The 26,839-nt window shown below is 32.7% G+C and overlaps 2 protein-coding genes across 3 annotated transcripts in view; both read left to right on the top strand.

The window, feature by feature from the left end:
- The window catches only part of LOC107369659 (uncharacterized), a 15,904-nt gene extending 5,290 nt beyond the window's left edge, over positions 1-10,614 (top strand). Inside the window, exons 1-3 of one of the 2 annotated variants that reach the window (XM_089269848.1) lie at positions 5,550-5,773; positions 5,908-6,720; positions 7,576-10,614. In XM_089269848.1, the coding sequence (XP_089125974.1) occupies positions 5,928-6,720; positions 7,576-9,641 (2,859 nt within the window). In that variant the 5' untranslated portion in view covers positions 5,550-5,773; positions 5,908-5,927 and the 3' untranslated portion in view covers positions 9,642-10,614. Of the gene's footprint in view, positions 1-5,549; positions 5,774-5,907; positions 6,721-7,575 lie in introns of those variants that run through there. The other variant, XM_015937631.3, reaches the window with a different exon arrangement.
- A 666-nt stretch (positions 10,615-11,280) lies between these two features.
- Positions 11,281-13,958, top strand: LOC107369608 (uncharacterized). The gene is made up of 4 exons (XM_025162353.2): positions 11,281-11,394; positions 12,238-12,607; positions 12,701-13,053; positions 13,369-13,958. The coding sequence occupies exons 2-4, from the start codon at positions 12,335-12,337 to the stop codon at positions 13,631-13,633; spliced, it is 891 nt and encodes a 296-aa protein (XP_025018121.2). The 5' UTR covers positions 11,281-11,394; positions 12,238-12,334; the 3' UTR covers positions 13,634-13,958.
- The last annotated feature ends 12,881 nt before the right edge of the window (positions 13,959-26,839 follow it).

The raw sequence follows: 26,839 nt of genomic DNA, 5'->3' as shown, positions 1-26,839 counted from the left end.
AATTTTTCTCAATCGATATGAGTTGATCATGATTCACCCAATGATTGACCATTTGTTGCCATTTGTTGGGTGTAAAACCGGAAGAAATGAACATCTTTCAAGGAGAAACAATTATCATCTGAAATGTAACTTCAATTAAATCAATATAAGGGTTTAGGCAGTATTGATTATCATCGCTATTAACAGACGGAGAAAGGTTGATTGTTTGACAGTTGATTAATAAATAGCATTCATCTTGTTACCAGGAAAGCCAAGTGTAATAATACTCTTTTCTTGATTAACTTTATTATTAAATTTGCTCTCTTCATCTGTTCCTTGTTAACCTAATGGTTATTAAATATGGGTAATTATTTGCCATTTAATTGTATTCTTGATTAACCTGAAAATCTTTTTCCTATTACTTTCACTAGTCTAATGAAACAATCAAAATTGCATTTTCATTCATCTTTTCACTTTTTGTTTTCAAATGGAAAAACATTTTCAACTCTTTCTGGCCGCAAGGTAAATTCAATTGTCTGTTTGCTTTTTAGACTGATTTACCCTCAGGAATTGTTGATTATTACAATCAAAAAATAGTAAAAAGATATTGCAAGTTAATTGAGGCAAGGAAAGTTTACTTTTTGTATTGTCTCTTCATTTTGAGCTGTAAAATTGGGATAATAATTAACATGTAAGACTAATTATTCAAAAATTATTGAACAATGATGCAAATAGAAATGTAATTGCTTTTCAATCGATTATTGATTAACAGATTGACTGCAAATTAAACGGTCAAAGGTGCACCATTTAACTTGCTGCTAAGATGAAAATGCTAAAACATAATTTTGACTATAAGGTAAAGATTACTGATCAATGTTACACATTAACAGGCAAAGATTTACATTTGTACTAATAACTAGTCACTGCAAATGAATCATTTATTAGCATTACAAGAGGTACCGAGGGTTCGGACAAATGGTACATGATCCTGCATGAATTGACTATGGATGACTCGGATTGTGACTTGAAGTCAGAGGCAATGGTACCTTCAAGTACTCAGGAGCTAATTTTATGTTGCAAAAGTGATGCACTTAGGTTAATACAATTTGTTCCTTACGGTCTAATCACTGTACGATTTTGTCAAAGAAACAAAAGATGAAAATGAAAAAATTTTCCTTGTGAAAAGTACGCCCACAGAGAAGCCAATTTGATCCTACGAAAGTGACTTTCTTAGGTCAACAAAACTTGTTGCTTATGGTCTGATCAGTGTGTGCAACCATGATCATGCAATCAATATTTACTGTTCCTTTTGATGGAGAGAAAGCATTCAAGTTGTAATCCTCAAACCGGCTATGATCACAGATTCCCTCATGTTGATTTACCTGAATTTAAAATGATTTTTAAATATCATAAACTGCTAAGATTTAAAATTTTACCCCGTTCATGGGATACTAGACAGCGAAAATTGGAAAGACCAAGTGAGACAAGAATGATTTCCATGTGAGCCAGCGAGCATTTCAAGTTTAATTTTTTAAGGTAAAAGTCGAGTCTTTTTTTGCATTATAATAATTGATGAGGATGAAACTTGTGAATGGATGAGAAATGATTAGTGTTAACTGTTCATCACCCATTGTGTTGATTCAAATGGACAATCTCATGGTTGATTAGATGATAATTTTGACGGTCTCTTTTTTGCCTCTTACGATTCTCATCATTTCATGATAGTTTGCTTAAATGATTATTAGCTGAAAATGATGAGGAGGTTTTAAAAGTTTTTTTTTCTTACTTTAAAAATAAAAAACGAAGCAAGCAAAAACTGATGAAATGATAATTTAAATAAGCTGAAAACCTGCTTGGTCGATCAGTTGACCAACACCGTTTCAACTTTGAAAGAAAGGCCGTTTTACTTTACAAACAAAAAAAACCTCAAGCTGTTGATCCTAATATATGATTACTATTATTATTACTATTAACTTTATTGCTGATTATTATATTATATTGAAGATGATATTTACTTTTTTAAACCTCCAACAACTTTTTGCTTCCCTCTTCACCAATGAATGAAATTGAATGATTATCGGGCAAGAATTGTGAGTCTATTAAAGGTGTAAAAGGTGAAGATGATTATTGACTTGAATGAAAACTGTTGAGATGAAATAATATCAAAAAATATAATGAAAGCTGAAGATGAAGAAGAAGAAGAAAGATGAAATAAAATAATGATTATCATCATATTTTTAACTGTTGGTTCAATCATTCAAGATCAACCAGATATTATTAAATGAACCCAATCATGATGAGCAAATAAAACAACTACAATCATAATGATTACTTTATCTTCTTCCGTCATCCATTTTAATCCATTTTTAAGCATTCAACTGTCTTATCATCATTTAACTCTTCCTTTCCTGGCTCATCATTTACAAACCCCTTTCCTTGTGATGAACATCAAAATGTTGCTCGGCTGTTGTTTAATCCCAATCAACATCTATTTAACTTGCTTGTTCACTTGTTTGTTTGCTTTATTATTACACCATTCACTTGATTGTTATTAAAATTGATGCAATTTAGCAAAACTTGTCTCACCATTGACCTACAAAAATGGCGATGAGTTTGGGTTCCTTTTGTTTTGGTGGGTTGAAGTTGCATTCAAAGTGTTGAACCTGAAAACTTTTTTTTCAATGTAAAATGGTTTAATATTTCAATTGTAAATATGAATATCATTTGGCTTGACTGTGTTGCTGCAAATGTTTATCATTATCATGATGATCAATACTGTTGATTTAATCATTTCAGTTTCATTAAGGAAAGTGAAAAATGAAATCATCGGTAAATTAGTTATCAAATGTTTGTAACATCATTGAAACCTTATTCAATCTTTTGTCAAATGATCATTTTTCTGGTCATTAAAGCATTCATTTGCCTTCCTTTGCCTTCCATTAAATGATCCTTTTCAATTTTACCCAAAATCTCGAGATTAACATTTGATTAACATTTTCCAGCTTCATTGTCAACATTGATTAACCAATTGTAATCTCATATTAATCCCAAATGTTGATGTATTTAAAGCCATTTTTCAGCTCAATTATCTTGTTCAACTGAAATAGAAACTGTTATTGTTAGTTGATTGATTGGTTTTGTTTTTTAACCGTTTTTTGTTTGTTATTGCAAGCACTCAACTCATCAGATTTAACGATTATTTACTCAATTACAATTAGCTCTATTGTTTAACCATTATCTTGATTCGAGTTTATCTTTTTCTTTCCCATTTCGCCTTCAATTTCTTGACCAATTATAATGGTCAGCCATTTGGTTAGTGAAAAAAACGGGTGAAAATGGGTAAAAACAGCTCAATGGTTTGCATAATAAAATGAGATAAATTGATAAATATAACATCTCAACATTGGGTTAAACCAGTTTGTCATTATTCAAAGTTGAGAGGTGAGTTGAAAAGAGTTCAAATGACATGAAAGGACAATGAGTTAACATTGAATCAACGGGTTGAATGGTGTACAATATCAATTGTACCAGTAAAGATGTTAAGGTCAATTTCCTGAAGGTTGAAATTGGAGGCAACGTGAGTGACCAACAATTAGTTCATCTCTTATGTTACATGACTTGGCCACTGGTCGGTGGATTTGAAGGTTGAAGCAAAATTTAAATTTCCAATTCCTTCTGTAAATTGTGATTCAGTGAAGGACAAAATTAGATTAAATTTGTAATTCATTTTGTTTCTCTTTTTCACTTGTGCTAATAAATTTTTATTTATATATGTGTGTGAGTGTGTGAGTCAAAAGCAAGTGATAGGTAATGAAATGTTGATCAACCTGAAGGTTGAAATGATGGATGAACATCTCAACGTTAACCAACATACTACATGTGTGTTTGTGTGTCTTTGCGTAAATAGTGTGACCTGGAAAGGGATGAAAATGAAGTTGATAAGGCCTTTAATTGATCACCAAATGAAGACAAGTTAAATAACTTTTTCTCTCTACCAATCAACATCATTGATCTTCATCTTCATCTTTCTCTTTTCCCATCTTTTGCTCTCCATCTATCAAAAGGCAAACCTGTTTACCTCCTTTAATCACCTCTCTTTGAACGGCTCTTTGACCATCAATCCAGGACTAAACAAAAGTCTAGGTTAGCCTCTTTACGTGGCGATCAAATGATGAATATTGTTCACAAAAACCATTAACATCTAATCATTGACTGTTCAATATCAACATCACTTGTATTGTTTACCAAGTTGGCCCACACAAACATAAGTTATACCTAACACGTTACCATTATTAGGTTGCCAATCAACATTGGAACGAAAAGGTTTTGGCCTTTATTTGTTCACAGTTTCACCTAATTTATACAGGTACAACTTCACGATTCCTTGTTGATTAGTTTTTAATTGTATGGCAAAAAAAACAAAACAAGCAAAACTGGTAAACCTCTTTTCACTCTCGCATTTTTACCCTCTCGACCTGAAAACGGTTTACATAAAACAACAAAAAACACCAAAAGAGAAGCAATTTTTATGCATTTAATTACAATTTACTTGGTTTACACTTTTGTAATTTTAATCTGGTTAAATTGCATTTAGGTCAATTTAATAAGCTAATATTACAATCAATTGTAGAAACGAGTATTCATTTCTAGTCTATTGGGCTTTTCATTGGATTTTGAATTTACATTTGAAGCTAAAAAGGTAAACCCAAAATTTTCTGGTTTAACAATTAACTAATAATTCCTAGTTAATTGCTCAGCAATTTCAATTGTAACCGTAAAATTAATGTTGCACATTTGCTGCTTGACTTCAAACCTTTTTAGATAAGCAAGTTTTCTGGTTAATTTTCTGGTTCTTTTTTGGGTTGTTTTTTTTCTGATCAATTTGTGAGTTAATATTTGTTTCTTAAAAACATGTTACAATCCTTTTACAGACTTGAATTATAGTCAACAATTGCAATCAAATCAAGGTTAAATACATCTTATTTTTAATACCAACTTATTGTAATGATTAGCTTTAAGATGATGTTGATGAGTCAATTTCGTCTAATTTTTCAGGTCAACAATTTAAACCGTCCATTATTATTAGTATCACATTAAGTATAACAATGCAAATTTAATTTAACATTTTCACATGATAATCATTGGGATGATGATCGTGAAAAATATCATCCTCAGTTTGTATTGAAATGATTATAATATCTTGTAATCCTGATTGTGTACATAATGATTAACTGTAAATTGATAGTCGATGGTTAAAGCTGCTAATTTGTGATTAATATGGAAACCTTAAAATTAATGTTAACTCACGTTAAAGGTGAAAATGAAATTGAAATTGGTGTTACACAGGAAAATTTGATTCTTGATTCACTTGAATCCTGGGCAATTTTTATATCATCTTATCAAGTATTGGATATTGCTTTGTTTTGTAGTCTCTTTAAAGGTTAATTAATGCAAATCTTGATTGTCAGGGTCAACAATTTGATTCACAATCATTGGTTAACATTTAGCTGAATAGCTTTTTATTATCATTTCTTACCTTATCAAGGTTGACCGTTTCAATCTTGATATTTAAATTATATTTTTATATTGAACGCTTGATTAAAGATGGTTTTTTATTTCACTTTAATGCTCACTGCGATTCAAGATTTTAATCAACTGTTAATTAAGCTTCAATCAAACCTTTTTATCTGAAAGTATTATGTATTCATCATGAAATACTTTCCTCATTTCTGCTTTTGTTTTGTTTAATCTAAATATTATGTAAATTATCTGGTTAATTTATTCATATTAAATGGTTCGTTTTGAGGTTTTAAAATGCTTTTTTTAGATAAATTGTTTACCAAAATTTGCTTTCAATTATTTTATATTGTTAATGGTTAAAGATATTAATTTATGCTTTTAATGCTTTTCTTTACGTAATGTAATTAGGCGATGTTCCCCTGGTTGAAATGTCTCTGGTTTGTCAAGCCAAGTTTACCCCGTTAACTGAAGCTCTTTGTAAATGTATCAATGATTTTAATAATCGTTCAACCCATGTTTTTCTTGGTGATATTGCTGAAGCCATTAAACAATCTTATCCAAATATAATTCCACCAACAGCTGATATGATCAAGAAAACATTACGTTCATTGCAGCGAGCTGGTAAAGTGCGCTTCTCAACTAGTGAGGGTTACTTTCTGGTTAAACCTACTTTAACCTGCGAGTCATCCATTCTTGGTACCAGTCTTGAGCCTTCTTCACCTTGTGATACAATTAAACGGGAATCGGTTAAATTGTATTCATCTTTAATGACTCCAGATGAAGTAATTAGTCGTCTCCATGGGAGTCCAACATCGTCCACTGAAAGTGCCTATTTTGGTTCAAATGGAGGTGTTACTCTTGATACACCAAATTTAATGACACCAACCAGTTTAAATACAACTTTAAATTGGGACTTTGGTTTCAACAATGTTAATGGCGGTACTCTTCTTACTGACCAGAGTAACTGCCATGAAGAAAGTGATTTAATATCTTTACGTCGATCTTCATCACTTCGAGTTTCAACAACAGTCAAAGGAATGAATCGATCACAAGAGAATGACGATTCTGAAAAACCTTTAACCTTATCATCAACGCCAAATGTACCTTTTTCCCGATCCAAATCATTGAGAATGGTTAACAATAAGGAAAAGATTAAATCATTGACAATTGATTCAAGTGAAACTACAATTAAAAGTGAACCCATTACCATTGTTGTTAAAAGTAAGTTACTTATAGTTTGATTTACTCTTAATATAATATTATGTGCCAGTACAATATGTATGTTGATGCATTTTTATGTCGGTCCAATCCAACAACTTGTATTCATATTCATACAGAATGACCATGCTGAGTTGAGTTTTATTTTTCAACTTGTTGTTACTTCTTTAACTGTGCACCTTCAATATTTAATGAATACTTGTTATTTTATAACGATTTTAGGTCACTTTTGGCTTCGATTAGGGACTGACAACACTAGTATTGAATTTTGTAGTAGCAGTCTGATTATCTCCTTGTTATCAAATTGTTGATATATCCGGTTTTTTTGGCTTCTGGGGTGTGACTCCACTTTTATATCGACTATTTAGTCTTTTGCTTCAACTTTTAGCCAATTCAACATTATTGTGCCAATTATCCTAATCAATAATTCACCTATTTTCACTAAATGAAAAATCATGATATTCTTGTTCCCAAACAATCGATCTGCTATCATATTTGGCTTGATTTCTGTTTTCATCCAAACCTGACAAAAGGTTGTGTTCAAAAGTGTTAAAAGTCATTGATATCTTTATTTTTTGCAAACAATTATGCCGATGATAGATGCAATATTGATTGAATAACAGATTCTTGTATAGCTAATTGGTCAGTTAAATCAGTCTAATTATCAATGTAATTGTACTTTATCATTGTAAAATTGTTCCAATTATCTGATCTTGTTGGTTTATAAATTATAAAATATTTTTATTGGAAAGAAAAGACGGAAACAATTTACAATTTTTATGATTGATGTCTGTTTTAACCGAGTTCATTATTTTTTGCTGTTCATTTTAATTAACTTTTCCCTTGTTCACCCCTTAGAGCCTTCAATATTTACTAAATTTTTGGCTCGATTGAGTTATAATGGTGGAAATGTAGCTCCAGGAACTAAATTAAAATCAGAAGGGAATCGTAAATTGGTTACCAATGGTATGGATCAAGAGATAAATCGCCCTAGTCAAGAATCAAAATCAACTCAAACAATTTCCAAACCATCCTCTCCTGTTGTATTACATCGCCAAAAGTCTGGAAAAGTGTATAGATTACCCGCTGTTGGTGGATTCAATGGTGGCTTAACCAGGAAATCATCAACCCTTGATAGTCGATTTAAGTGTAAACCTTATGGGAATCTAACTTCTTGCATGTACTGCGAATCGTTGCGAACATTATCCAAATCAAAGCGTTTAACCCATGCTCACCAACCAATGGTCAATAATTGTTGTGATTTATGTAGTCTCATTGTTAAATCAAATCCATCAACACCAGCTGTTACTGCCTCCAATGAATATAATTCACGTTCGTTTGGCCTTGCCTCGGTTGGTCCAATTGTTGATCCTAGTTGTGACAAATGCATTTCTTCGTTGACATATTGTTGCTCCAATGCTGATTGTAACATTTCCTCACCTAGACTCTATTCACATTATCCATCTCAACATGAACACAGTTCACCCTATCAACTGCCAAATGATCACTCTAATCATCACGACAGCCTCCACAGACAATGTCTAACTCTGTCCTCTCCAACACCGTCATCATCATCACCTCCACCCTCACCTTATTCAAGGTTTACTCTCTCCCCAACCTTAAGGCCTAAAACTTATTTCTCACCTAGATTAACATCGTCCTCATTGGGAAATAATGTTTCATCGACTCCTTTATCTTACTCTCCGAGCTCTACTTTACCCTATTCATCTTTAACAAATTCATCGCCATCAACATCAACCAAAACTGCTACAACCACAATCAACAACAGCTTTGAAAAATCATTGGCACCCATCTCCATTCAAACCAATGCCGATACTGCGGAAAGGTTGACCCTCACTGATAATTTAATAAACAAAACTATACCTTCTTTGATGACTTCTCAGTCACCCCAGAAAAGCTTGATCACTACAGTTGGTGATTTAACCAATTGTAATAAACTTCAAGAAGATCAATCGCTTGTAATCAAGGGAAATCCAAATGATACATCGCTATCTTTTATAACTTCAGGGTCGACCAGTAACAAGAATGACAGTGAATCTTTTAAAATTAGCAAAGATTTGGCTCAAGATAATTTATGGAATGAAATTGGTGGCCGACAATTAGAGGCAGAGTTGAGGGAAACCGGTATTACCATTGGTAATTCATTTAACCTTAAAATTGAATTTGGTTCACCCATAACAACTAATCAAACCAAGGAGTCAACAAGTAGCACAACTACATCATCCTCAACGACTACCTTATTTTCCAATGGAGTGGCTAAAAGTTTCACTAATTTTGAGGAAAAATCAGCTGAAAACTTGCCACAAAATGGTTTCCCTCCAACCACATCATCGTTTCCAACATCAACTCCATTACCATCACCATTATCAAAATCAACCTCTTGTAACAATCAACTTGTTAGACCTTCTTTATCAAGCCACATGAATGAAAATTCATCGGCCAATGAAACATCTAGCGTCATCAATAGTACATCAACTGTCAATGTACGTACAGTTACTCGAACTGTTGGTTTAAATAATGAAATTGAGTGTATTAACATCTCACCATCATCAAATAATGATCATGAACAATTTACTGCCAACTATAATCATCATGATCCTGGAGTTAAAATTAATCAAGCATTTAATGCATCATCATCATTTGATACAACGCTCAGTGATAACGAAAATGAGAGTAAAGCCGATGAAACAAATAGACCAACAACAATTGCAATAACAACAACAACCAAAGTAACCGGAGCTTTGACCACTTCAACCGCTGATCCACATGAAACCGTTGATTCACTTGGAAGTAATTTAATCAAAAAGTCAACTTCCATTAGTAACATTAGGCAAAAAGTGGCTCAAGCGAAAGCAGCCTTTTTCAGTTCTGGTGACACTGGAAAAATTACCTCAGCTTGTTGAGTTTAACCGCAACAGAATTAAAATTTTCAGACTAAAATCATCCTAATGGACGAAGGAAGAAAAAGATGATCATTGATGCAAAATAATGCACTTAATAACACGACTTTCACTACCAACGAGCTTCATCATCATTATCATCATCATCAACATAGCCAACGCCATCGCCATCACCATCACCATTATCATTAAAACATCTGAAGAAGCAGAAAAATGATTATTCTGTGTTGTAAACAGAATGAATCATATTTTTTTCATTTACTTCTTATCTCAACTTTACTTTGCCTACTTTGGTGTGCAAAATGATTTAGGCAAATCAAATTAATGTTAACATAAATTGTCTTCATCTAACATTAAATGTTGTCCTGACTGGAAGTTAATTTATCTTGGGGATCAAAAAAATCATCTAGCAAGAGTAAAGAGCGAAAGCATTTCCAGGAGGAAAAAAAACATGGAAAAGTTGAATTTACAATAATATACATTATTATTATAATTTATATTATTAATATTATACAGCAAATTTTCAACACCGTGACTTTTTCATTGTAAAATAGTTTTTTTTATCCATCATTATAATAGCTTTTAATGTGTTTTTTACATTTTCAAATCATGGAATATCATTTTTGAAACTTTCATTGATTGAATCGTTTCCCTCTCTCTTTCAATCATGATTATTCATCAAACATACGAAAGCAAACTAATATTATATTTTCAGCGTATATTTACAACCATTTCTTGACAAGAAATCTAATTTTAAATATTCCAATCAATGTAATCAATTATTAACACCTAGACCTTTAACAATCTGAGAGTTTCCACTTCGGCCGTTTGTTGTTTGCCAATTCTGTAAATTTTGATTCAATTTGTAACCATGAGAATTGTAATTGCCTTCAATTGTAAATACCTATTTTATATAAGATATTTTATCTGTAAACAATTAAATTGACCAGTTTTTGGTATAAAAATATTGGATTTACCAATCCGCCTCAAATAACTCAAACTTACAGCCCAAGTCATTCATTTCTGCATCTCTTGATTCTTGATTTAATTGAATTGCAACTGAATTTTTAACATGCCTCTTAACTGTTCAAACTGTTGACTGGTTTAATATTTCAAGTGTCAATGTACATTTGGTTAATTGTTTCCAAGTTGATAATTTTTCTCAAACAAAACCGTCAACCAAACGATTTCAATTTACTGGTTGCTTCTTGTGACTAAAAGGACCGCATCACAAGACGATTATCGTCTGATTTTCGGTTAATTCAAAGACAATTTAAATTGAAAAATTTACCCAACAACCAATGACCTTTAAATAGTTTCCCATGTTTGCCTCAATATTAATAAACAATGTAATCAGTAAAATGGAGCGCTATTTCTCGTTTTCTGCTTTACTTGATTAACTCAGAGTTGGTTGAATGATTTGTTCTGACGACTTGAAAAACTCTGTATTACCAGTAGTTAACTAGATTGTAACCACTTGTTTCGTGTAAGATGTTGCTGTTTCTTCACTTATACTTTCAGCTTCTCAACCGTTTTTTTTTTGCCTTCAACTCTCCATGTTTTTCACCCCACATTTTTCACTGTTTCCAGTTGAATGGGAAATTGTGCAAAATGGTTTTAAAGGTTAATTTCAAGGCATTAATACAATTGTACTGTATTTACCTTTAATCAAAAACTCAACATTTATTTCTACCTTTGAGTCTTCACCATGTTTAAAAAAATTGTTCACAATCAACTCAACCATTACGGTTAAAAAGTAAGTACTTAACCAAGACTTACCATTGATCTTTACCCATTTTTACCATTTTTTTTGCTATTGGATTTTTCTGGTTTTTTATTATTATTATTATCGGCATCATTACTTGTATTGTTATTTCATTTCATGATTTACTCATTTCTACCGTAAATTGTTGTTGAAAATGTTGATTTAAAATGGAAAGCTCAATAGATTAACCAGTTGATTGAATGATTGTATGTTTGTCTGCTGTTGTTTTCAATTACTCTTATGAACGGCGTTTAACCTGGTTTAACAGACTATCCATTATCATCACAATTACCATTGCTAGTTGAACGTAAATCAAAATCTTGTGTTGCTGGTTAATAATCTGGTTTAATCAAGTCCATGTCGAGAAGTGTTAATTTAATTCATTTGACAACTACATGGTTTAATTTTAATAATAGTCATTTCGTTTTTCACAAAACAAAGCTATCTGGTTGAGTGAAACATGGCATAGATCAAATGACAGAAATGCGAATTTTGAATTTCACGTAACTTTCACTTTTACCTCTAAATTTTTCGTTGATAGGTTGATAGATGAACAGTAATTTTAAAAGCAATCTTCATATTTAATAGTCAACTGGGTGATTTTAATCAACGTCTGGTTACCATTTGTGTTTTAATATGCATTACCATTGTTAACAATTGAAGAGTAAACGGTCCACACATGGTTTACTTATGCTCGATGAATTTAGGTGTAGAGATTAGTCAAGTAATGATACATTTATTAATTGAATGAGATATGAACTTGCTATTAGTAAATCAGTCCAAGTATCAATCAATTTTCCTATTAATCCATGTTTATTTGGGTTTCTTTACCAGTGAATCGAAACCTTTGCTGGCACACAACCACATTAGCAAATCAAAAACTGGTTCAAAATTTACCATTAAAGGACCAACAACTAACCAATCTTGGTCTATGAGTGTCTCTAAGCCGAGAACAGATAAGTGTTCAAAGTTGCGAGTTCGAGAAAATATAAAATCACTGAATGAAAATGAACTGAAACAATATATCGATGCTTTAAAAATTTTGTATGCTGATGGGACAATCGATCGTTATGCCATCTTTCATCAGACAAATTACTTGTCAGCCCATAATCAGCCAATCATCTTTTGGTGGCATAGATATTTTATTTATGCATTTGAAAATGAATTACAACGGATTAATCCAAATCTAACTATTCCTTATTGGGTAAGTGTTTAAATTTAATCTTTTTTTAATTCTACCTTGAATAATGCAGTGCTAATTACATAACAAGATCTCATTCCAATTATGAATTTTTAGGATACAACTGAAGATTCAAAGGAACCACATAAAAGTGTTGTCTTGTCAGACAAATATTTTGGCGGCAATGGAGAACCACCATTTTATTGTGTTTCAAACAGTTTCCTTTCAACTGTTGATACCAAATTACCTGATGGACAAAGACGGTGTATTAAACGAATCTTTTACGGTTCTCAATCGGATACATTAAGCCCATGGAATAATACACAATCTTTGTTGAATTTGATCAGAGTCTCAAATGATTCGGAAGCATTTAGAGTTGGTCTGGAAGATTCAATTCATTTAGATGTACATCGAGGTTTGGGTAGTGATGAACCCAGAGGGGACATGAATTCACCCATTGCTCCAATCGAGTAAGTGTAAATCCAATAATCACCTGTTGATCATCAAGTGGTAACAAGCTTTTGGAACTCAAGGCAGATTTATAAATCAACAGGAGTAAACTGACTAACAAGTGAAAACAAGTTTGAAATCAAGCTAAATTAATGTTTACATACTCATACTATTATTCATTATTGGGTGCAATATGTTAACCATAAAAGTTTTAGGCTTGGTTTTCATTTGAATCCAAATTTGACAGATTTGAAAGGTTTTTTTATATCAAAATTTTAACGACTTTGAATTGTAACCTTAATTCTAACTCTGATTATTTTTATTATCCAATCCAGCCCAATATTTTATCTTCATCACTCCAATCTGGATCGTTGGTTATACACCTGGCAGCTGTCTAAACCAGAAAGGTTTGAAATGATTAATGGTCAACAGCTCCTTATAAATGGTTCACTGGCTCCACTGACCAATGATTATATTCTCGATGGTTATGCTAACGTTTCCATTGGCACCATTTTAAGGATTGAAGAGGACCCACTGTGCTATACGTATGATTACCTACCGCTGGATAGATTGCAACTCGATCAGGACCAGAATCAATGAAAGATGAATCCAAACTGAACAAATCTTTTCATTCTGCCTTTCTTGTTACAACCATCCTAATGAATGTTAATGATGATAATGATGATAATGAAGATTATTATTATCATCAATATTTCATTAATTCTAATCGTTTATTTTAAATGATCTCTTGTTTTGAATCTTTATTTCTCCAATACTTATATTACATGAAAGATGATAATCTAATATTTACCGTGTGTTTAATAGATTTAGTAATTGTAGTAATCGTTAAATTACTTTCTATCATTAATCAAAAATATGTTTTCTATAACATCTTCTATTAATAATTAGTGATTAACCAACGTAATTCAGTGATTCAAAATCAATCAATATATTCACTTAACCTGTAATTTAAATTGGATTACAAATCATTGAAATACAGTTAAAGGTTTGAGGTTGTAAAAAATACTATCTCTCTACGGTAATTGCAGTTAATTATCCGTTTTCTCGTGAAACATTCATTTTTCAAATTTAAATGACACAATTTAAATCAATTGTCAATTTACCAAATGTTGATATTAAAATGTTCATCCATATAATCATCATCATCATTATCAACCTTTACAACATGAATTTAAAGACAAAAATGAAAGCCAGCAACATTAATCGTTATCAAATTAACCTCATCATTTTGTAAAAGCAATTTATATTAACCTTTACCTTTTAACTGGTTCACTTTCATTGTAACACATGAAAAGGCAAACAAATGAGCGTTTCAATCAACTAATCATCGCCAGTCAAGTCTAAAATAAATGAAAAAAAAATGAGTTTCAAACCCTGAAAACCATTGAAATAAGTTGAATAACCCAATGTTTGTCTTTTGCCATTTTTCTGGTTTTCAGGCTTTGGTCCAAAATTTTATTCCGTTAAACCCAATTGTATGTTGATTTGACCAGTAATTTGATAAATAATTGTTTACATTTTATGTAAATTTGCTCAAGGAAGTGAACACAATCAGCTGATGATGAGATTTTAAGGGCAACCACAATCATAAGTATCTTTAAGGTCAGTTTATTATATGGTTGGACATTTAATTTTGATTGGGAACAAAAAGATTAAAAGCAAGTTCAATTATTATTGCAAGATTTGGGATGAAAATAAAACATTTGTAAACTTGAACTTGATTTTGTGAATCTTCATGAAAAGTAAATTCTGTGAGCAAATTTTCTCTCAAAATTATTACCTTTATTGTTCAGGTTACATTTCATTGTATACAATCATCTAATTGTTGTAATAGTTAAAAATTCAAAGGAAACTCTCATAATCTGTAAAATAATTCAAGGTACAATGTAAAGGCGAGTTTAAATTGGCGACTAAAATCAAGTGATCACCAGAAGACTGTAATTTCTTCCGCATCCTCAACAACCTTTCATTCATTTAAATTGGATAATCAAATGATAATTTCACAGCCATTTAAACGGGCTACAAATTTAAACCTAATCTGGTTAGTACGGCCTAAAATTGAACCGGTAAAATGGCTAACTTTTTCTGGTATTCAGAGTGAAGAGTAAACTCATTTTTTGAATGTGTGTGTGTGTTTCAAATCAAAGTCTAAATATTGCCAATTGATTATGAGCTAATGATTGATTAAGCTTATCAATCAACTCATCTTTTTGTTTAAAACTATTAATAAACAAAGATGATTATTGTAATTGAAGGATAATCGTGATTAAATAGAAATGCTGTAATTAATAGATGCCATGTTTTCTGGTTCTTTTCTGGTTAACTGGTGAAAAGGTTATCCTTAAAAGTATTCAATTCATCTCAAGCAACAGTCAAGATTACCTTTTTTTATTTTTGGTTGTTTCACCAATTTGGCCTCAAAATTGTTTAATAGCAAATTGTTTTCAGTTTGATTAAATATTATTACAATTGGTTTAAGCATTTGTTGTTAAACATGAATGAGAATCAATTTTTTTCTGACAAAATCACGAAGCTGTCCATAAAGGTTCACCTGACTGACCTTGCCTTAATTGTGATAAACTCGAGATTTACTCATCAACACTCAATCTGATTAAGCTCATCAGAGTTGTTGATCGTGTATTAAAAAAGGCAATTTACCAATTATACAGAAAAATTGTTCAGAAAAAAGTAAACAATTAATAATCAAAGGATGCTCAAAATTCAAGTGATTGTATCAGGAATAAGGCAAGAGATGAAAACAATTTATGGTCATCTATTGATCACGATTATCATTATTAACTTATTGCAATGTTTAATCTTATTGTTGAATTTTGATTAACAATTGTATTAGCTGATTGTCGAGTAAAAACAATAACAACTCAAAGGATTGATTTTGTTTTTGCGATCTGCCAAAGTATTGTAAATATTATCAATCGTTTAATCAACTGAACTTTCTGTAGGCCAGTAACAATTGTTGTTTTACCGATTAGTGATGGTTAAAGGTAAAGATTAATAAATGAGGTTGATTAAGATTTAATTGTAGCTTAGGTTTATTAACTATCATTATAAATGTCATTTGTAAAGTGAAAATCTTGATCGATTTGTCTCAACATGCATTTAAATGTCAACTTTTACCAATCAACCCAAGCTCAAGGGTCTGAAACACGAAGGTAAAGTCAAATTTTCCGTTTAATAAATTCATAGCATAACGAATACTCGTCCAAATTTTAAGTACATCTAAACCTTTATTTGCGGTTATAATATACAATATTTTATTAAGATTGTCGAGCTAAGATATTCATTTATTTACATTTTATTATAAATTCATTAGACCTTCTTAGAAGGTACATCAAGACTAAAAATACGGGTTTCTTGTTCATTATTAGCCATGGATCAAGTTCATGCAGAAATTTTCTGGTTATCTTATTTCAATGATATAACAATCATAAAAATAGTGAGAGCTCAAAATAATTGAAAAGACTCAAGGCATTCAAAAAATTTCAGATAATTGCAATCAAAATGAATGAAACAGAATATCTTGAGTGCAAATCTGTTTGAAAATCCTTCTTTTACTCGCCATTGCTTTGCTATCGATACTAACTTTATTTAATGTAAATATGGCATTGGTGAAGGAGTAGAGCAGTGAATAATCTGACTTATAGATTTCATGATTTGGTGAATATCTTCAGTAGTCCATGTGGTTTTGTAAGTTTGGGTTAACTAGGATTAACCCAATCATTGGACTTAAATCACTACTCTTCTCGTTTCTTATTCTTGGTGTTGCTATTGTGAATTGGGATTGTTGGTTAAGACTCGTGTTAATTTGAATTGGCTTTTACGCACATTTTGATTAATAAAACAAAGATTGTTATTATTTGTTATTTGGTTGATTTTTTGCTGGATAATTGGGTGATTATACAATGAATTCATAATAATGGAAAGTAATAGCAAAAGATTGATTAAGATAATGGATAAACATTAACAGGTTTATAATGAAAATGATGAAAAATGAAAACAAAATACAACATTCATTGTTTTTGGGTTGAAATGAAAATTAATTGTTTCTATTTTCTAATTTGTGTTGATTAGTTGATGAATAATTTATCACTAAAAGCAAACTTTTAAACAATAAAATTGTTAATTGTGATTTTGCTTCCATTTTTGGTCACTTGGTAGTTAATTAAACAGTGGAAGATCACGACCAGAAGTTTAGCTTAATCCTTCGAAAGCTTTTTTGATTACTTTAAAAAAAATTCAAAAGTTAGTGATCATGAAAATTAAATCATGAATGAGCCAATTTCAGTTAAACAAGAGCTGCCCTCTATGATCCATTGCAGCTCAATGAAATCAAAAACTCAAATTTTTTGAAAATTCACAAAATATGAGACCATTTTGAGGGATTACAACAACACCTCCCCTTAAGGAAACACATTTTTCTAACAAGTCTAACAATTCTTAGGTCGCAATGTAGCGTACAGATCTAACACATTATGTCGATAACATGGGTCGTCTAACGTTATGTAATGCAATAAGTATCTTAAATCAAATTCAAAACGGTGAATATTAACACTCGATTGCGGTTGATAATATCTGTCCATCAAAAATTTCAAAAATAAAAAACAGTGAGTTGATCAAACAATCAGCGATCAACGAACCAAAGGAGAAAGTCATTGAAAACGAAAACGAGGACTCGAGATCAGCATTTTGTTGTTTTTGTTTCAAATTGTAACATCAAAGGATTTTCTATCAATCACAGGTTAATCACAGCTAAGCTATACTCTTAGCTTATAAAAATCGAAAATCGCCCACCCCTAGTGAGAGTTTGAAAGCAAATAGGGAATGATTCAGTTGTATAAAAAAAGGTTGTATATTTCGATGCGAATGCTAAATCGCATACATTCTGAAATTCGTTACGGTTAAAAATACGAAACTTCGTCTTGATCCTCGATCTTTTCGATGCCAGTTTTGCAGTCTTCGATGAGAATGAAACAAAATCTGGTAGTGCTCTCACTGTAACGAGATGGGACTTTTGTTTCGGAAAAGCACCGGATTCTATTGCTCCTGAACACCATCGTAGTTTTCAAGCAGTTGCACATCTCTAGGCGCAAACATTCAGCATTGGTGCGATTTCGGGCGGTAGCAAGCTAGACTACACAATTCTTCAGCTGGAACGAACCTTTTGCAAAAATACAATGCATTTAATTCCGACTGAGGGAGAAATCTCGTAACTTTATCATAGGTCAATCACGAAGAAGTCTATCCGGGTCAATATGACCCACTTTTGATAGACCATAGGGCACGCTATGTCCGTTCTCTCTACTGATGCGTGGTAGTAAAATACTAGTTGCTCCCTGACTTCTCAAAGATATCACTTTTTGTTAGTTTTTCAAATGAGGCCCGCAAGTTCTTTACGATACGTTTTCAGACACTGAAATGTGAGTTTTTATTAAAATTGGTGTGATGCAAGACATAGTAGTAATCTTATTTACAGTAAGCAGCTAGGTAAAAATATCTTGTTGCCAATAATAATAATCAAACGCATTTTGTCTGGACATATAGGGAAAGGCAAAATCGTTCAACATTTTGATTTTGACCGTTGATTATCCCGTCAAAGAAATAAGCGCCTGTGTGTCCGGCTCCACAGATTCCGATCCAAATGGTGACGTATTCAGGATGCAGTGGTTTAGTCTCAGCCATATAAGGTGCTGCCTTACCCCAAATTCGATGATTTTGCTTGTTGACGAACCCGTTCAGATAAAAGTGCGCTTCATCGGTAAACCAGATTTTGTACGGACCAATGTATCCGTCGTGGATCTTCTTCCGCATTAAATCAGCAAATGCAGGCCTGTTTGCAAAATCAGTCTGTGTTAGGAACTGGCACACGTGGATTTTGTATGCTTCGAAATCTAAATCCTGATGCATCATTTGCCAAACGGCGTACAAATTGATTCCAGTTTTTGCACAACAGCCTGCAAAGTTGACAAACGGTTGTTTTTGGAATAAAGACGAACCTTCTCTATATTTATAGGTGTGTGGACAGTTGTTGGGTGGCCAGCTTTACCTTTATAATCATCATGGACGTAGCCAGTCGCTAAGAATTTTTCATAAACTTATTTTATGGTTTCATCCGATGGAGGATTTTCAACATTGAATTTCGATCGCAATCGTCTTTGAACTTCTGTCAAATATTGGCAGGAATGTAACTCCAACAAATGTCTTGCACTCCGTGCACACTATGAATGACATGATTTCACCTTAATTTTACTGAATATGAAAATTTTTTAATATCAAGTTTTTTCGAGAAGAAAGCGAACCGAAATGTTCTCTGGCCTTTTTTAATTGGTATCGAATAAAAAACAAAAAATCGTTGGAAAAAGCAATTTTTTGAATACAACAGTTGAAATTGCAGCTTTTACTGGATAAAAACAAAATGGAGGATTGGAACTGGTTATGCGAGGTGATCTGGGCATCTGACCTCTAAGTTGACGCTCGCGCTATCTATTCTAGTTTTGTTGAGTCCTCCAGCCCAAGTAGTTGACGAGAAATTCAAATTTAAACTTTCGGAGTTAATTTAATAACACCCTGTAGATGTACAAGCGTTTGTCATTGCTGCAAAACAGGTGGAAACCTGAACCTATACTTATAACTGAACCTTTGTTTTGTATTCTCGATTGAATCATACATCTCTTTTTTCTATACAGACTTCCCTCACTGCGCGATTCACATCTGCATATTTGATATCTTACAATGTCGTTCATTCGTGAAAGAACCCCAGCTAAGAGAGACCTCACTGTTGACCAAGCGGAAAAGATCATTGGTATTCCTACTATCACGTTTTATACTGATTCTGGGGAGAAATACTTTTCATCTACTAGAACAACTTCCAACCACATGGATTTCGTGTTGTAACCCCTTCTTTACTAATTTCAACCATAAATTATAACAATTTATACAGCCACGGACATTAAGTTTTGTAACTTCCAAAACAAGATACGCATATAGTTACATATCTAATCAATTTAGATTTAATTTTAAAGAATCTTTGATAAGATGATCAGTTGTATGCGTATCTGTCTTACGTATGTACGGAAGTAGTATAAAATTGCTTTAATCAATCAAATGTTTTGAAATAAATTTTGTTTTTTGATATAGAACTGAAATTTCTTTATTTTTTCAAAAACAAATATTGTACAGCTCGTAGTCTTTTACATATTTATTCTCTACTAAAATTATGCATCAATCACTTTCTTCTAATTGTTTTATCATTAATTTGTAATTTTTTCAAGATCCGCACATCCATGTATTATCCAGATACCATGTCACTAAAATCCTCATTTGTCCCAGTTGCCATAGGTTCAACGAAGCCAATCTATCAGTCCTGGAACTTGATCTTTATCAATGTCTCCACCATCATAGCTGACTTGAGGCTTTGACTCTTTGAACCAATATTTTCTGAAATGTCCGATTCTACCTTTTGATGTAGGAACCGTGAAGAAAATAAGGTTTGAAGAAGCAGCGAATGCATCTCTGCCATAGAAAGGTGGCGCATCATTTCTATTAGCGTTACCAGGTATTCTGGATAAGTTAACTTCAATGGGTTTGTTATCATATTGCTTCTTCTCCTTCGATTTCTTCGCCTGGGGTTCTGAATCAGAGCTGGAAAGCGACGATGAAGAAGAAGAAGAGCTACTTAAGTGTCCTGGCAATTTAGGAACCTTAAAAGCCTCAACTTTTCGTTTGAGAGTTTCATTCATATTGATAGACTTGTGCTGAGCTGAATTAGGGACGTCAACAAGTTCAATTTCAGTTGGCTTCTTGTTCTTATTTTTCGGAATCTTTTTACTGATAGGTTGAGAACTAAGAGTTTGGGAAGATATAAACTAACTTAAAAGATGTGATAATCCCAATCAAAAATCTCAATTAACGGAAAAAATAACAAAAACAATTCAAAATGAAAATAAAGGGTGTAACAAATGAAACTGTCTAAATGTTGACTAAACCTAACTGGATGCCTGTTATGAATGGATATGATAACACAAATGAAAATTTACTCCATCTATTGTCAATTAAATTAAATTTAAGTAAATTTTTCGTGAAAATAAGAAATAAATTTAATTAATAAACAAGAAAGAAAGAGAGAGAAAGAAAGAGAAAAAGAAAGAGAGAAAGAAGAGAAAAAGAAAGAGAAAAAGAAAGAGAGAAAGAAGAGAAAAATTAAGAGAAATTTTATTTTAATAAATCAGCAAAATGACTGCCGGCATTATCAATGCATAATTTAAGCCTTTTTTGAAATCTTCAACAACTGTTGGTAAAATCGATGTTTCAATTCTGTTCACTTCAGTTTTTATTGCATTTTCCATTTGGAGAACTGTCTTTGGTTCTGATCTTTTTACTTTTCCATCGAGAAATCCCCAAATATAAAAATCGAGAGGGTTAAGGTCAGGAGAAGATGGAGGCCATGCAATCTGTGAATTACGACTAATAAGTCGATTGTCAAAATATACTTTCAATAATTCGATTGAATAATTGGTACAATGGGGTGTAGCCCCATCTTGTTGAAACCAAAACTCTTCTAAATTACCGAAACGTCGTAATTCTGGAATAAATTCCAAGTCTATCATTTTTTGGTAAACAAATCGATTGACGTTTGCCTCAAAAAAGAATGGACCGATAATCCCTTTACTTGAGAGTGCACACCATACGTGCACAGACAATGGATAAGTAACTCTTTTGTTTAAAAACGTCGGTCTCTCTTTTGCCCACCTTCGACCATTCTGATGATTCTCTTTTTTGGACAAACAGAATATCTTTTCATCGCTGAACCAAATGTTATCAAATAAATATTAAGCACAAGAAGATTAGTGCAAAAATCAAGTCGTTTACATTTACCAGTGGCAGATAATCGCTGAACCTCAATAGGCTTATAAGGATGGAATCCATGATTTTCAACACTCTCTGAACTGTCATATGATCGGAATCCACTTTGATCGCAATTTGACGCAAAGAAAGACTATCATCCTCTTCAATCAACTCTAAAATTCTCTCCTCTAAGGCAAGCAATCTTGGTCTTGGTTCAGTTGCTTTCCTTTTTACCGAGCCTGTGGATCTGAACTTTGAAACCAAATCTTTGATATACCCCGGACTGATCGTGACATCAAAAATTTCCTCAACTTTATTTATTACATGTTTTTTCAAATCTTGGACCGTAGGAATCAATAAAAAATAACGAAAATATTCCTCAACCACAAATACTGACACTTCAATGGGATACATAGTCAACAAAAGCAAGCAAGGACTCAGAATGTGAAATCAAGAATTATCAACAATTAACAAAAAAATCAACAAAAAACAACAAGAAAATTGACTAGAATTGAATGAAAATCACCAAAAAAGACTCAATATGAATCAACAAAAATCATCTGTTTATTTGTTTACAAACAAAACCTAATTTTCACTAAAAATGTTAGTGAAAATAATGTCTTGAAGTCATCACTCGACCATAGATGGAGTAAATTTTCAATTTTGTTATCAAATTTATTGATAACAGGCACCCAATTAGGTTTAGTCAACATTTAGACTTCAGACAGTTTTGTTTGTTACACCCTTTACAATTGAATATATATAGAAAAGGCAGCTTTTTTTGAAGATAGAGATAAACCAAAATCGAAATATCAGTCCAGAAAAAAAAACCGAATTTTACCTATAATATTCAAAAATTAAGTGTTTAAGTTGAGAAAGAGAAATGGTCCAAATTATTCTCCTCTTTCTTTATTCTGTCTATTCCCCTGTCTTATTTCTCATTCTTAACAATGGTCAGAACGGCAAAACAAATACTTTGTTTTAACTAAAGGATTATTGAGGGGAGTTGAAATTAAGACTCCAAAGTGGTAACTTGAAAATGTCTGGAACTAGTGCTTGGTCAATTGGACTAGTGCTTATTTAATTATTAGTTTAACTAAATTTTAGTTAATTTAAATGGAAATTATTGTCCACAAAATGGTTATTATTAATAAATGTTATTAAATGGCCAAAATTATTACATACCAAAGCTGGAGACAACCAGGGAAAGCAAGACAGCAATCAATCCAAAAAACAAAAGATAGAAAATGATTGAGAGAGTAAAAGACCAAAAAGACAGCAACCGATCCAAAGATTCCAAAAACAGCTAGAAACCGAGATAACCAAAGACCAAAATACAGCAAATTAACTTTAAGTCAAAAGACGGCTGGACACAGTAAAGCAGATTAACGGTTAAAATAACTAAGTTAACTTTGAAACTTTCAATAAAAAAACGTTGATTCACAATGATGAATGAAGGTTGAACATGAACTACTGATTTAGTCGATCCAAAACTGAGAATTTATACAAAAATCAGTGAAGAATAAGCCATACAATAATTTTAATAACTATTCGCCATGATAATTGTATTAATCGTATACAGGACAAAAATGAGGAAGGACGATATGTCGCACGTACCTATTCTAAAATAAGTCCTCCAAAACATAAATATTCAAAGACACTTGTAAAAATAAGAATAAAAAATTCGAAGTTCATGAAAAAAGAGATCAAATTAACTAAGACTATTGAACAATATAGATAAAACCAGGATAGCTGGAAGCTAAATTGTTCATCATTTCCCTGATTGATAATTGCAAAGTCACGTTTCACAAAATAAAAAGCAAATAAGGAAATATCTGCAAGATAAAATCAGTTTGAAACAAGAAGAAAAACAAAAGAAGTTCATCCAGTCAAGTTCCTAAATCCTGTCTACATTGCAATAGTTAAAGTTTAATTAAATTTGTGTTCAATATGAACTCAGTTTAGTTTTACAATCATTCGGATAAGTTTCAAAAGTTTCAAAAATTTCTCCAAATCATCAACTAAAGTAATGGAAGTTTTTCATGAAAATAGTGAAATGGACATCGACGAATATTTATATTGTGATGTATTTATATCATAATTATGATTGTGATGAAAAAGTGATTGGTTATGTGCCGTTCCAAAAAGTTTTTGATTTAATTTCATTCTTGGTGTAAAGATTGAAAAAAAATCGGACTCGGACATACTTGTAGAGTTTTTAGTCCAAACAGCAATTGAATACTCTCTGGAGTATGAATCATGATCATCGCTACTTTCTTTTAATCAATAAATATTTCAAATTTTGTGGTTAATCAATGAATAAGTTTTTTTTCACTAAGTTCATTGCTGCTGGAGCCAGCAATTTTATACTACTTACGAAACTTAATGTCCGTGACTGTATATTTTTAGGTTCCTCGTGTTCTTATCTATTTAAATACAGTCAATCCTCGAGTTTTTTGTTTTTTTGGAGTGCTGACATCTATGTGAACTACAGGGGGAAATAATTAAATTTTACAGTTTAAACAATTAGTCCACTCTAGTCCACTTTCATCTGTGCTTTTCAGTCCAAGCTATCGCTAGAAGTGAAAGTTCTTCTGAAGACTCTAGCATAGAAGATAGAGATGTCTGTAGTGTAGTGAGCAATACAAACTCCGAACAAACTGTAAATTGTGCAGCAGTTCTTTTCGCTATGGACAAAATCAAAGTAAATGACGTGAAAACATTAGCTATCATAGACACAGGAGCAGAGATCTCTTTGATCAAAGATTCCTTTGCTAGACAACTAGGACTAAAAATCTGAAAATGGGGTAATCAAACAGTTAAATCCGCTACTAAACATAGCTTGCCAATAGTAGGAGAGACTACTGTTTCGCTCAAATTCAAAGACAAGAAACATTGCTTACTCGTGCAGACTGATGTAGCTGTTTCATCGCTCATTCCGCGTAAGCAAAACATCTTGATTGGCAGAGATATCCTCAAACCATGCGGTATCAACTTTGATAACCGAACAGACAAGATAGTTATCAATAATCCTCAAGCCATTACAAATAATTCCTCTGCATCCGAAACCCCTGAAATAAGTGAAGAAAGTGAAGTAAGTGCCTTGAGTGAAGTTTCCTCTGATAGTCAACTGTCAACCGATGAAGAAGTTGAAGACTTGGAGACTGATTTAGTTATGGCAAACTCACATACCAAATTGGAATTAAACATTGATGAATCCGCAACTGCTGAAACCAAAGAGAAGCTGATGCAACTAGCCAATGAGTATCGCAAAGTTTTCGCAGTTACAGCCGAGGAAATTGGACGAACAAATAAGTTTGTTCATAAAATTGTCACTGGAGATCATCCACCCATTGCTCAACAACCCTATCGACAAAGTGCTCAGAAGAGAGAAATTACCTACCAGCTCGTCCAGGAACTTCTACGTGATGGAATTATCACTGAATCCTTTTCCCCATGGAGTTCACCTGTGGTCCTGGTAAACAAGAAAACTGGTGATTGGAGACTTTGTGTTGATTATCGCAAGCTCAATGCCATCACCGTAAAAGACGCTTACCCGCTACCTGATATTAACACTTCATTGGATTATCTTCAAGGGTCTAAATATTTTAGCCTATTGGATTTAAGAAGTGGCTATCATCAAGTCGAACTTAATCCAGAAGACCGAATGAAGACAGCTTTCACCACTGGTTTTGGCATGTATGAGTACAAGACGATGCCATTTGGACTATGTAACGCCCCAGCAACTTTTCAAAGACTGATGGATGTCTGTTTAGCCAGCTTAAAATACAAGATTTGCCTGGTTTACATAGACGACGTCATTGTCTTCAGTAAAACCATCGATGAACATTTGGAACGTCTAAAACAAGTCTTCCAAGCATTGAAAGATGCAGGATTAACATTAAAGCCTTCTAAATGTTACTTCTTCAAGACTAAGATACTTTACTTAGGTCATGTAATAAGCTCGGCAGGCCAAGAACCAGACCCAGAAAAGATTCGTGCAATTCAAAACTTTCCTACTCCGGTCACCCTTAAGGACGTTCGATCTTTCGTTGCTCTGTGTTCTTATTACCGAAAGTTCATCAAAGACTTTGCTAAAATCGCCAAACCTCTAACAATACTAACCAAGAAAGAAGCACCTTTCGTTTGGACGATTGATCAAATCACTGCCTTCGAGAAATTGAAAAAGTTACTTACAACTGCACCTGTTCTCGTTCATTTTGATCCTACAAAAGAGACTCAAGTTAGAACTGATGCTTCTGATGTTGGTCTCGGAGCAATCTTACTACAGAAGCATAACGACAAATGGAACCCAGTCTCCTTCGCTAGCAGACAGTTACGTGGCGCTGAAGAAAATTACCCTATTTCAGACAAAGAGTGTCTTGCTATTATTTATGCTGTCGAAAAATTCAGACCTTACTTAGAAGGAAACATGTTCGAAGTGGTAACCGATCATTGTGCCCTTTGTTTCCTCAGATCTAAAGCAAAGTTACCTGCTCGACTCATGCGTTATGCATTAACTTTGCAGTCCTTCGATTTTACAATAACTTACAAGTCTGGTAAAATTCATGCTGATGCCGATTGTCTATCCCGTTATCCAACGATCGACCCAGAATATAACCAATTACAACTCGATCAAATTGAGCAAGGGGACGATATATTTACGCTCTTAATTTCGGAAGCGAATGAAGAGACCGAAGAGTTGATTAAAGAACAAAGACAAGACCCGTTCGTGTTGGCTAAACTTCAACTGTTCAATAATAGTGAAACTCTAACCGACAAAGAGAGAGCAAAGTTGAATCAGCAACATCGAATCAAAGACGGTGTACTTGAACGAAAAATAACCACTGAGGATGGACATCAATGGGTAGCAGTCTTACCAGAGAGCTTAGTAGACAAAGTCATGAAAGCCTATCATGACGATCC

The sequence above is a fragment of the Tetranychus urticae genome, chromosome 3 (assembly GCF_039701765.1).
Source record: "Tetranychus urticae isolate SD_2017Ah chromosome 3, NJAU_TeUrti_SD_1.0, whole genome shotgun sequence".
NCBI classification, from domain to species: domain Eukaryota; kingdom Metazoa; phylum Arthropoda; class Arachnida; order Trombidiformes; family Tetranychidae; genus Tetranychus; species Tetranychus urticae.
This window is presented reverse-complemented; position numbering and strand designations above follow the sequence as displayed.

Coding starts and splice junctions, on each gene's coding strand:
- LOC107369608 (XM_025162353.2), top strand. CDS start 12,335: ATGAGTGTCTCTAAGCCGAGAACAGATAAGTGTTCAAAGTTGCGAGTT. Junction 12,608..12,700: donor ATCTAACTATTCCTTATTGG/GTAAGTGTTTAA, acceptor ATGAATTTTTAG/GATACAACTGAAGATTCAAA. Junction 13,054..13,368: donor TCACCCATTGCTCCAATCGA/GTAAGTGTAAAT, acceptor TATCCAATCCAG/CCCAATATTTTATCTTCATC.